Source organism: Anser anser, assembly GCF_964211835.1.
Source record: "Anser anser genome assembly, chromosome: 5".
Taxonomy (NCBI): domain Eukaryota; kingdom Metazoa; phylum Chordata; class Aves; order Anseriformes; family Anatidae; genus Anser; species Anser anser.
The window spans coordinates 36,444,911-36,456,345 of NC_139725.1; the positions used below are offsets into that span (position 1 = coordinate 36,444,911).

The 11,435-nt window shown below is 61.0% G+C and overlaps 1 protein-coding gene across 2 annotated transcripts; it reads right to left on the reverse strand.

Annotated features, from left to right (window-relative positions):
* Positions 1 to 73: 73 nt before the first annotated feature.
* Positions 74 to 11,431, reverse strand: FNBP4 (formin binding protein 4). Of its 2 annotated transcripts, XM_083836956.1 has the most exons (17): positions 11,266 to 11,431; positions 11,018 to 11,101; positions 9,941 to 10,077; positions 9,616 to 9,802; positions 9,329 to 9,479; positions 9,135 to 9,249; positions 8,704 to 9,045; positions 8,139 to 8,349; positions 6,154 to 6,272; positions 3,729 to 3,833; positions 3,291 to 3,424; positions 2,878 to 2,975; positions 2,148 to 2,326; positions 1,435 to 1,668; positions 736 to 1,266; positions 482 to 639; positions 74 to 275 (listed from the first exon to the last, which is right to left on the reverse strand). In XM_083836956.1, the coding sequence occupies exons 1-17, from the start codon at positions 11,393 to 11,395 to the stop codon at positions 185 to 187; spliced, it is 3,006 nt and encodes a 1,001-aa protein (XP_083693082.1). In that variant the 5' UTR covers positions 11,396 to 11,431; the 3' UTR covers positions 74 to 184. The 2 variants fall into 2 exon arrangements, with proteins under 2 accessions (XP_083693082.1, XP_083693083.1); XM_083836957.1 differs by lacking the exon at positions 2,878 to 2,975 and having other exon boundaries at positions 1,435 to 1,751.
* Between the last annotated feature and the right edge of the window lie 4 nt (positions 11,432 to 11,435).

The window sequence follows — 11,435 nt, forward strand, 5'->3', positions numbered from 1 at the left end:
ACCCAAGCACGCGAGACCCAAACCACCCCCCTGCCATGGGGCAGGGACAGCCCCCCTTCAAGCAGACAGCATGTCCCAAACTGCTACAATTTATTGGACAACGATTTGAGTCGTAAAGGGCTCTAAACTGTACAACTGTAAAAAAAAAAAAAAAAAACAAACAAAACAGCGCCACGCGCGCGCCTCATGTGCTCGATGCGGTTTTCCTCCGCTTCAGCCGCGCTCGCCAGTCCTCTGGCAGCGCCTCGAAGTTGGCGTTCCTCTCCGCCATGCCACTGCGGGGACAAAGAGGGGTGTCAGCGTGCGGGCGGTGCACGGGGACGCTCCCCAGCACCCAGTCCCCTCGTACTCCCAGCCAGAGACCCCAAATCCCACTCCCTTTAAGGGGAGGGGGGCAAATAAACGCCTCTCCGCATGAGCAGCCAAGCAGCACGCCATCACAAAGTGCTGCCGGCTCTGGGACAGCCTCCCAGGCCCGTACCTGAGCAGCTGCTGCTGCTTCCACTCCTCGATGCGCCTCTGTGCCGTCGTCTCCCGGTCCTCCTCACTGGAGCTGGAGTTCTCCTCCTCGTCCAGCTCCCGCTGGATGCTCTGCCACTTCTTCACCAAAGACGGCATTTTCGTCTTGCCCTTCTTGCCCTGCGTAGGAAATTCAACGGTCCGTGGTGAGCGTGGGCAAGAAGGGAGAGGGAGCAGGCAAGCCGGCGAGGGAAGGGCGAAGGAACATCCTCCTACCTTGTCCTTCCGCCCCTTCCTCGGCTTCTCGGGCTTCTCGGGCGGCGGCGGCGCCTTGGGGGTGGGAGGTGGGGGCGTCTGGGGCGGCGGGGGGGGAGGCGGCTGCTCGGCAGCGCTGGTGGCAGGCAGGGCGCCGCGCGCCGGGGCCAGCGGCACGGCGGGGGCAGCGGCGAGGCTGGCAGGCACGGCACACTCCGAGTAGCTCATGACGGAAGGCGCCGCGGGCGCCGTCACGCCCAAGTAGCCGGGCTGCATGGCCAGGCCGGCGGGCTGGGGGCCGGCGTGGCCCGGCGCGAGGCGGAGGTTGGCGCGGCCTTGGATCTCGCCCTGCAGCCGCTGGCGTGGCCTCAGGGAGGCGAGGGGCACGGCCGAAGGCTGGTACTTGCCGGCGGCCATGAGGGGCTGGCTGTAGATGACGGGGCAGCTGCCGATGGTGGCTGTTCGCTGCATCAGCCCCGGGTTCATCTCGGCGGCTTTCCGCTTCTGAGGCTTGGCGGAGAGCAGCGGGGCAGGGCTGGGTTCAGCGGCTCCCTGCAACGGTGAGCGACGAGGTGAGAACCCAGGCAGGAGGGACGCAGCCCAACGGGGCTGGGATTCACCCCTCGCTCCCCTTTCACCACCACCCTCGGCCCTCAAGCGCTTGGGGATCAAACACCAACATGGCACGCGTGCCGCACGGCTGCCTGCGCCGCTGCTCACCTGGCTGCTGCTGACAGCCGGGCGCAGGAGAGGCTTCAGGGGAGCGTCTTCTTCTGTTCCTGGGGCAGGCGGCTCCTCGCCCCCCTCGTCTTCCATCTCCACTTCCTGGATCTCGCCGTCTTCTCCAGGCGGCGGCGGGGGTGGTGGCGGCGGCGGTGGGGGCGAATCTGGTGGAGGCGGAGGCGGCGGAGGCATTTCCAAAGGCAAGGGAGGTTGGAGGACCGGGACAGAGGACTGAAGCAGAGTCCAAAATGGAGTGAGCGGCATGAGAGACGTAGCAGGAACTTGGCCTGAGAAGGATTCTTTACAAAGGGAGCCTGAAGAATACATATTGACACAGGCTTGAAAACCCACGCTACTGACCGCGCTGCCGCTCCTGCTGCCAGCACGGGCGCGTGCTGCCTCCTTCCAAGGCCCTGCCGCAGAACGGGGAGGCGGAGGCCAGGCTACGAGCTTGACCCCGCAGCACCCCGCCTTCCCCGGCTCCGCTGGGACGGCTACCACCGACAGGGACGGCTCAGACGCAGGAGCAGTGCCTGCCCCGGCTCCGCTAAAGCTACCGCGAGCGAGGCGCCCGGCGAGGGAGGTGGTAGCCTCCCGCCAGCGCGGCAGGACCCGCGCCACGTGGCCGCGTGTCTGCATGGATGGGAACCTGCTCCTGGGGAGCACAAAACCCAGCACCCCCCCTTCTCCTCCTGCCCCCCGTGCTGTACCTGCGGAGCGCTCGGCGGCATCTCCGGCGCGCTCTCCTTTCTCTTTTGGAGGTGGTTTAGGAGGACCGTCGGCTTTTCTGTCGGTGGTCTGCTGTCCTTCGTCTTCGTCCTCCCCGTCGGGGAACTCCCACTGCGACTCTCCTGAGTGCTCGTTAACATAGAAATAGCGTCTATGCTCCCTAAATCACAAGAAAGAAAACGAGTCTTTACTTTCCCTCCCCGTGTAGCGACACTCCGAGGCGGGCCTGCCCACGACAGCAGTGTGCTCTCGCAGGGAAGACCCTCTGCAGCTGGGCTGCCACTCTCAAACACAACAAACAACTTTGAGGACAGAGGCAGGAGAGGCCCGAGCCGGCTCGCTCAAAGCTACTTGCACCGCTGGCTGCGTGAACACCGCTGAGCCCCCCGCTCCGGGGAGGGGAGGGCTGAGAAAGCAGGCCAGCGTGCAGCAGAGCGAGGTCGGGCTAGCACCGGGACTTTCAGCCACTGCCTTGGCTCAAAGTCGCCCTCCAAGAAGGGGCACCGGGGAACAGCCCAGTGAGAGAAGGCGGCTGCCCCCCTAGCCCACGGTGCGTGGAGGTCGCTTTTATGATACTCTTGGTGTCAAACATACAGTGAATGCTAGAGAGAGGGAGCGGATCTGGGAGCTGAAAAACAAAAGAGCAAAGATTTCAAATAAAGGAAAATTAATCAAGAAAGCCAAATAGAAAAAGAAATGTTTGGGTCTGACCTGCTGGCAGGAGACAGAAATCTTGTTCTTCATTCCGTCGATGAGTTGAAGTTTGTCCTTTGTCAGAGCTGTTGGTCAGAAGAGGTGATCCAGAGATCCTGCAAAGTTCACAGAGCTCTCGCATGCGCGACCCCCCAGGCCCGCCCTCCGCAGCGCTTTACACTCGCGAGAGTGAAAACCAGCTCTGTCCAATCAGTGAATCGGCTCCGTCTCAAAGCACTGAGCTCTCGCTTTGCATTCTCCAATTTGGCGGCTGGCCCCAACTCTGTAAGTGCCGGAAGTTGCTCTGCCTGCCCAGCACCGCTAACGGAGTCTCCGAGAGGGACGGCGCCACGTCGTTTCAGGTGGTGATGGTCACAAATCATGTCTGAGATGTCAAAGATGAAAGGTGAGAAAGGTAGGAGAGCGCGTACCTGTCCCAGTGGCAGGACCAGCCTTTAGGGGTGGCGTTTATTTCGTATTGTTTTAGCTGTTCGGCTGCGTCTTGAAGTTTGCGTTTGAGGTAGTTTCCATTGAGAGCACCTTCTCGCCAGTCTGCAATGCGGGTCTAGAGGGCAAGAACCGGGGGAAGCCGTTGAGGGGGGCTGCAAGCGGCCCTGGGGACAGGACTCGAGGTCCAGGAGGCTCCCTTACGGCACGGGACTCGGGGGGCCAGGAGGAAGAGACCGCCTCCGCGCAAAGCCATGCTCGCCCCCCGCGGAGGAAGGGCCCTGCGGCGCAGGAGGCGGGCGGGCGGGCGCGCGGCACCGCCACGAGCTTCACGCAGCACCGGCCCTCGGCGCTCGAGCGGCGGACAGTATCTGATCCGCTTCGGGATGGAAGGCCGGAGCGAGGGGCGAAGGCTTGGTTACCTCTGTCTGCAACAGCAACATGTGGAAGTTGGAGATAGATTGTCTGTTGATGCCCAGGAACTCCAATTTACTAGTCAGAGTGTTTGCCAGCTCTCCGATCTGAAACTGCCAGGGAGAAAGGGGAAGAGTCAAGAGCCGCGCTCGGGCGGCGTCACAAGGCTGCTGCACCCGCTGCAGCCCCGTGGCTCGAGGACGTTCCGGGGACTCTCCGCGGTCCTTTGGCACGGCTGGGCGCTGAAGTCCCCCTGGAACCGGCGCTGGCCACCCCCTCCTTCAAGCCCGCTCCCTCCCGCGCCCCCCGGGATGGGATCTGCGCAGGGTGGCCCCTCTCAGCGTGTCCCTTTCTGCATCGCGGCCCCCAGCTCCAAACCAGCCAACGGCTCGGTGCGCTCTGGCTTTGGAGTCACGGCAGAGCTACTGCCACGGCACAAAACATTCAACAGAAGTATTTCAACTGCTTCCCAAAGGAAATGGGCCGGGACGTATCCTCAGCCCTTGTAAATCGTCACTTCCCATGGAACTAGCTGGAAGTGCGGAGAGAGGTGCCCGCTCTGCATTTACTCAGGAGCTGAGGCAGGGCCTGTGTTAAGATCCAGACCAGCCTGCAGTGACCGGTGGCTCAACCCCAGCACCCCGCAGGAGTGGGAACTCCGCGACGGGCGCAGCACTGGGACGTGACCGAGGGGAAGGGGCTGAGAGCAAGTAACAAGCCAGGAAGCAATCGAGGGCAGCACAGATGCCTCCGAGGGACACTGTGACTGATTGCTTCAAGGAGGGCTCTGAAACAATTTTTGTTTTCCGTCATTTTTCAGCAGAGGCTTTGGAAGGTCTCCAGAGCCAACAATGTGGCGCCTGTCCCAAGGGACAGGGCCGGGCCGGGCAGACGAGCCGCGCTAGAGGAGCCTGAGGCAGGGAAATGAATTCCCGCACCGACATCCCTACGAGAAGCCAGGAAGGTCCTGCATCTGAGGGCGGCTCCGCAGCGGAGGATCTGCTACGAACCAGAGGCTGGCAGAAGAGAGATGACCCCGAACCGAGGAAGCGAGCGGTACAAATTACCCGAGGAGACGGCATTCCTCCAACAGCGCTAGAGGGCTCCTGCACGTGAAACCACCACGCTACAGCATACTGTCCGTCACACAGAGCACCTCCAGCACCAGAAGAAAAGGTGACAGCAACTGTGACGGTTTGAAAGGCTTTCGGCAGCTGGCTGGGACACAGCAGCCAGCGTGCGTGATCCTCGCTGCAGGCTTTTTCTTTTTTTTTTTTTTTTTGGAATAAATTATAAAACCACAAAAGCCTCATGGATATGCTACACTAGAGGAGGCTCGCTGGTTCTGTGCAGAGAACATCACATCTCAAAACTCGTTAAGAGTTGTTTTTTTTTACAGGACAGAGGCTAAATCTGTCACTAGGATGGTAAAGCCCTTTCGCACTGTAAAAGTGATTAAATGAGGGGAAATAAGGACTAAGTGCGAGGTTTCTCTGCGGAAGGTTTCCACTGGGGTTCTACCACGAGCTGGCAATTCCCCATCCATAAAGGACATCCATAAAGAAATGGCATCCATAAAGGACACGGCAAAAAGAGGCAACAAAGTTTGCAAACGAAACGAAATCACTCGGGAGTCAAATTTAACGCCGCAGATCTCACAGTAATGAGCGGCTGGGGAGTGAAGGGGACGGGTTAGGGCTGACAAAGATCTCCCCTGGCACTCTGCATAACCATCACCCAGCACCTGCAGCTCTGCGTGCAACTGATGCGGCTCAGGAAGGAGCTCTGGGAATTGTTCAGCCGCAGTCAGAAAAGCAAATTGAGCCCCTGAAGAGAAAATATCAGAACGATGGTGCAGAAACACCCGGAGCTTCCCCAGTTTACACCTAACAGCCAATTGCTGCTTCATAAAGTAACGCCAGGTACAGGGCAGAACCTGAACACTGGCAGCCTCCGGACACAGAGGTTACGGACGAGGAGTCTTCGGCCTGGAGGCAGGACGGTAACGGCGTTAGTATCAACAAGTCAAGACACAAGCGTTTGCTCTCTCTCACGACAAGACCCAGGGGCCATTCTTTGTGCCCCCACCCCCCTTTTCTTCTTTTAAGAGGCTCCCTCAAGCCTTTGCTGCTGGCTCCTGCTGGAGACAGGACACGGGGCTACAGAGATGCTGGCCCAATCCTGCACAGCCGCCCTTTCATGGGGCGAGCTGTTCCTGCAGCCTGGGATCTGAGGCGTCAAACTGCCCCCACCTTCCCCAAAAAGGGCCAAAGCCCCAGCACCGACTGCCTAGGGGGGGCCAAGGCACCCAACAGCCCCGCGGCACAGCCAGCGCTGGGGGGAGCCGCCAGCCACTCCCGGCCTGGGTGAGCGCCCTGCCGCTGTCCCTGCCACGTGCTGGAACGCGGTCTCACGCGCGCACACCTGCATTACCTTTAGGTCCTGCTCCTCCTCTTCTATTTTTGGTGCCCCTTGTGCTTTGGCTTTCTCCTGGGGCTCCTCAGACTCTGCCTCTTTGTCTGAATGCACATCGGGTGCTTCCGTGCCCGCGGCTGCAGGAGAAGAAACGAGAGGTGAACCTCGCGTCCTGCCGCCACCGCGGCGCTGCCCGGGCTCCACGCGCCGCTGCCAGAGCCAAAGCTGGAAAAAAAAAGCCTGAAACCAAAAGCAGAGAGGGCTGCAGACCCTCTATGTCGGATGGCCATGGTTCTTCCAGAAGAACAGGAATCGATGAATTACAGCTGCTAGGACACGAGGACAGGAAGAGCAACAGAGAGCCTGCAGCAGAGGTTGAAGGAAGTGCAGAGAGAGCCAGCCGCTGGGCAGGCAATCACGGAACTCCTGCAGGTTAATAATTCGTCAGCAAGAAGTGTCACGTATTAAGCAGGTTGAAGCAAGACCAGAGAGCTCCCCAAAAGCTGCTTTTTGACCATAATGTCCTGTTTGGGCGACATCACAGGACGCCAGCAACTCAGTAACTGCCCGAGTGCTGGCGGGGGCCTTGCTGGGGACTCCAACCGAAAGCCCTCGGGTTAAAGCAGCGATCGATCGATCCCTGGCACTCGGTCCCCTCGCTACATCCCAGTACAGGGTGCAGGCACGCATTACGCAGGTTGTTTGGAGTAACAGCTTCACATTTCCTTGGGATGCCAAGTGGGAAAACAGCACTGCTGCATGGCAGCCGGTCCCAGGCACATTCTGTTCACGAGCCCACGAGGGACGGGGAAAAGCCCCATGGCAAAACCCCTGTGGCAAAACCAGCCCCCGGGGGCCACTCGGACACACACCGTCACCGATTTCATGTGAGCTCCACAGTGTGACTCCTGATCACACCTCTGCATGAGGCACACACGTGTCGGGGTCGCAGCAGCCCCTAACTGGGCTCACGCTGCCTCCCACTGCAGCAGGACGCAGCCTGCTACGGGCACAGGGCACTTCCACGCCCAACTTTCCCTGGGAAAAGCTGATGGCTCTCATTCGGCACGTTTTGTGTTCAAGAGGGGATGCGCTGCTCCGTTACGAGGCAGGCAGGTGCTGGCCTGAAGCTGCACTCCCAGGAGGGGTCGGCAGCCAGGCACACGCCGTTTGTTCTCCCATAGCATTTTGGGGAGAGCCGGGGAGCCTCCAGCCACCACAGCCAGCTGAGCACGCGCTGCAGCAGCCACGACCGTGCCATTTCCCCAAGGCAATAAATCTACGTGGTGCTCTGCAACGCCCACTGGGCAGAGGTCTCTGAAAGGCCTCTCACCACCGCACGGGAAGCGGAGAGCTCAGGGGCACACGAGCAGCTCCGCGGGCATTCAGTAAGGCGCGGGGTGCGGGGTGGTCGCTGCTCAAGCGACGCTGGTAAACCCAACGCACCTCTCCTAAAACAGCCTCGTAGGAACGAGGGGGATCTCGCAGCGAGGTCCTGCCTTAGGTTTCTACGCACCGGGTGCGGAGCCGGACGGCTCTCAGGGGACACCTCAGCTGCCTGAAACACGTCGACTGTTCCCCAGCGATGCACACAGAGCTTACAGAGGAGGTAACAGCTCCCGACATAGCACAGTTAGGGTTTATAGCGTCAGGAGGAAAGCAGAAGGCAGCAGGGCATGAAGCCACCGCTCCCCATACTTTTGCTTTCTCTTTTCCAATAACGTGCTCAGGATCGGTGTTCTGCTAAGTATTTTAGCTATGGAATAAAGGAGAGGATTAGGCAGAGCACCACGTTGTCCCTGTGCCCGCGGGACTCTCACCCCACGGCCGGGCCCTCCTGCCCCGCGCACGTACCTCGCCTCCCGGCTTCGCTACGCACCGCGCGGGGCTTCGCGGGCTCCGGGTGAGCCGCATCTTCGGGGGGAAGATGCCCCGGTGGGAGAGGGCTGCGGCCTTTCCAAACACCCGCGCCTCCCTCCGCCGAAGGGAGCCTTTCGAATTACCTGCTTCTCCCGCCTCCGGGCTCTCCCGGCCCGTTTTGCTGGAGCCTCGACTAGTGGATTCGGGGCTGGCAGCTCCCACAAACAGTTTCCATTTCCCTCGCTTGGAGGCCAGCCTGCGGGTCGCATCCTGCGAGGCCGACTGGCTCCCGTCAGAGAGCGGGCTGGAGCCTGAAATGCTGCCGTCTCCTTCCTCCAAGGCACGCAGCTCTGCCTGCGGAGACACGAGCCGGTGAGCTGCGCTGCAGGGGCCTGAACCGCCCCAGAAAGACGACCACGGGTACAAGTTGTGCGCGAAAGGGAAACGGCTGCTCTGATCAGGATGTGGCGTTAACGGCAGCAAACACGGAGCAACAGCTCTGGGACTGCCAGGGGAGCAGCTGCACGCAGCCACAGCACATCAGCTCCCAGCTCTGCGAGGAGCCCGACTGGGAGCAGCGCGGGATGTGCCAGGTCCCCTCCCAAAGGGCTCGGGGAGGGACACGAGCGTCTGCTGCTCCTGGTTTGTTTCTAGCCGCTATTTGGCTGCACCCGCAGCCTTATTCACGTGACAAAGAACTTCCTGTACCTTCTTTCTCTCCAGCACCATCTCCAGTTCGAGTGTGTCTTGCTCCTCCTCTTCCTCCCCGCTCTCCCCCGATTGCACCACGCTGCACAGCTCCTCCTGCAGCGTGTCCTCCAGGGGGTCCCTGCCAGCTTCGGGCTCTTCAGGAGCAGCAGCTGCCGCCTCCTCCGCTTTCGCCTCCTCTTCCGGGGGCGGCTCGACTTCCTCTTTGCAGATCACCTTTCTCCGCCAGCGCTCCTCTTCCTCCTTCACCACATCTGGCAGGAGCGGCGCCAGGAGGGCCGCGGCCACCCCTTTCTTCTCCTCCTCGCTATTGGAGAGCGCCTGCACACCTTCGTTCACCTCCTGAGGGGACCAAGAGCCACATCAGCCTGCAGGCAGCGACTCCGCGCGCCCCTGGCCCGAGCCCCCGGTGCTCGGCTCGCCCCACTCACCTTCTTCACCGGCTTGGCCAGGCCGGCCCCGCGGCCACCCGCTGTGGCCCCTTTCTCCTGCGGGTACAGCTCCGCAGACGCCGCGAAGCTCCCGTTGGCACCCGCTGCTGCAGCGCTGAGGAGGAAGAGGAGCAGTAAGGGGCCGGCGTGGGGACGCAGCCCCGCTCCTGCCGCGCAGCCGAGCTCGCCCTCACCTGTGCTGGTAGTGCTGCAGGCCCTGAACCTGCGCCGCCAGGTACTGTGGCAGCTCCCAGGTCACCTCGTTGCTCTGCGTGTTCCAGTAGTAGTAGCAGCCCGTGTTCTCGTCCCACACCTCCTGCCAGTCGCCCATCTCCAGTTCTCCCACTGTTGAGGGGGGTGAGGACGAGCTGGTCACTCGCAGGACACCCCACCATACCCCCACCCTACTGTCACCCCCCCCCCATTTCCGCCACCTCCCTGGGTTCCCTGTGCAGGCACAGCCCCGGCGGCGAGCACTCACCTCCCGCCAGCGAGCACTGGGTGTCATACTGCCACTCGGGGGCCGGCGCCGCGTCCGTGCCGTTGGCGTTGGTGGTGCCGGCGGGCTGCCCAGCGCTCGGCTCCTTCGGCTCGGGGCGGGGAGGCGTGGGGGGCGGCGCGGCGGCGGGCTCTGCGGGCTGCGGGGGGGCCGTGATGGCGTCGATCTCCTTTGAAAACAAGGTCGCAAGGCGAGTCAAAGCCCCGGGCGAGGGAGAGCGGAGCAGGAGCGTCACATCCAGGAGCCGCCCTCTCCCCGCCGCAGCTCCCTCCTGGGGAGGGGAAGCCCCCGGCGCCCCCCTGCTCACCGCCAGGAAGTTTGCCAGCGTGCTGTCGATGTCGGCTGAGTTGTTTCCGTTCGCGTCCCCGGAGCGCGCCGACTTCTCGGTGGCTTCGCCCTCCTCATCGTCGCTGTCTGCGTAGGCGCCGAGCAGGCACAGGCCGCCTGGCCGGGGAGAGGAGACCCTCAGCCGGGAGGGGACGGGGACCCCGCGAGAGGAGCGCCCCCGATCCCTCCCGGGATGGCTGCGGGGGCACCCCACAGCTGCTGGGGGGGGCAGCCAGGAGAAACGAGGAGCAAAGAGTGACCCTCGATGTGGGGGGCATCGTATCCCACCCGCAAACCGAGGGGGCATCAACCCACCCCCAAAAAATTGAAGGAAGAGGGAAAAAAGTCTTACAAAAAAAAAAAAAGGAAACAAAAAATGCGTATGCACACACAAAAAAAAAAACAAATACACACCAAAATAATGGGTGGAAAAACAGCATCTGCCACCCCAAACTGCTGAGGGGGATCAGCCGTGCATCACTTGGGGGGGGGCACCCCAAAAATCAGTGAAGGGGGTCGGGGGGCAATAACCCTGCTCCCCTCCAAAAAAAAAAGACATCTGGGGGTGAGAGAAACGTTGCGCTGCCCCAGATAAAAGGGGTTTAAAGGGTGAGATTATGCTACCTATATTAAAAAAAATGTAAATAATGAAAAAAAAATAATTTATGCAAAAAATTAATTTATGCAACCACCTCATATAAAGAAAAAAAAGGGAGTTAAGAAATATAATCGATGAAAAAATAATTAGTAGAAAAAGTCAATTTATACAACCACCCTGTTGTATAAAGAAAAAAGGGGGGTTCAAAAAATATATATATTTAATGCAAAAATAATGAGTTAAAAAGTTAAGTTATACAACCACCCTATTATATAAAGAAAAAGAGCGGGCTAAAAATATATAAACAATAGAAAAATAATCATTAAAAAAAGTTAATTTATACAACCACGCCGTTGTATAAGGAAAATAGAGGGGGGGATAACATTCAAAAAACAAAATGTCGCGGTGTGCCTCCGGGGGGTCGGCAGGGTGAATTTTTGGGGTCCCCCCCCCCCTTACCTGTGGGCTTGACGGCGGCGGCGGGCGCGGGGGGCGGCGGGTTGGGGGCGCTGCGGGGCGGCTCCGGCCCCGCCTCGGGCTCGTCTGCGGGGGGGGGGAAGGAGCACAAAGGGGGGTCACGGACAAAGCCCCGGGGGAGCGGGGGGGCGTTACGGGACCGCACCGGAACGGTCCGTCCCGCACCCCCCCCCCCCCAACAAAGGCGTCGCCCTGCTGCCTGTAGGGGGGTAAAGGAGGGGGGGGTTTACCCGGCTCCGAGCCCGACTCCGCGCCCTCGGGGGGCTGCGGCGCCGGCCCCGCGTCCTCCCGTCGGGGGGCGGGCGGGGAGAGCTGCAGGATGGGCCGGCGGCACGGCGCGCTGCGGGACTTCTTGCCCATGGCGGCGGCGAGCGAGGGACGGAGGGAGGGGAAGGAGGAG

Bases quoted from the DNA above. Each gene is read 5' to 3' on its own strand.
- FNBP4 (XM_083836956.1), bottom strand. From the start codon at position 11,395: ATGGGCAAGAAGTCCCGCAGCGCGCCGTGCCGCCGGCCCATCCTGCAG. The intron at 10,078-11,017 runs GTAAGGGGGGGG...CTCCCCGGCCAG, and splicing joins CGCCGCCGTCAAGCCCACAG to GCGGCCTGTGCCTGCTCGGC. The intron at 276-481 runs GTACGGGCCTGG...TTGTCCCCGCAG, and splicing joins AAGCAGCAGCAGCTGCTCAG to TGGCATGGCGGAGAGGAACG.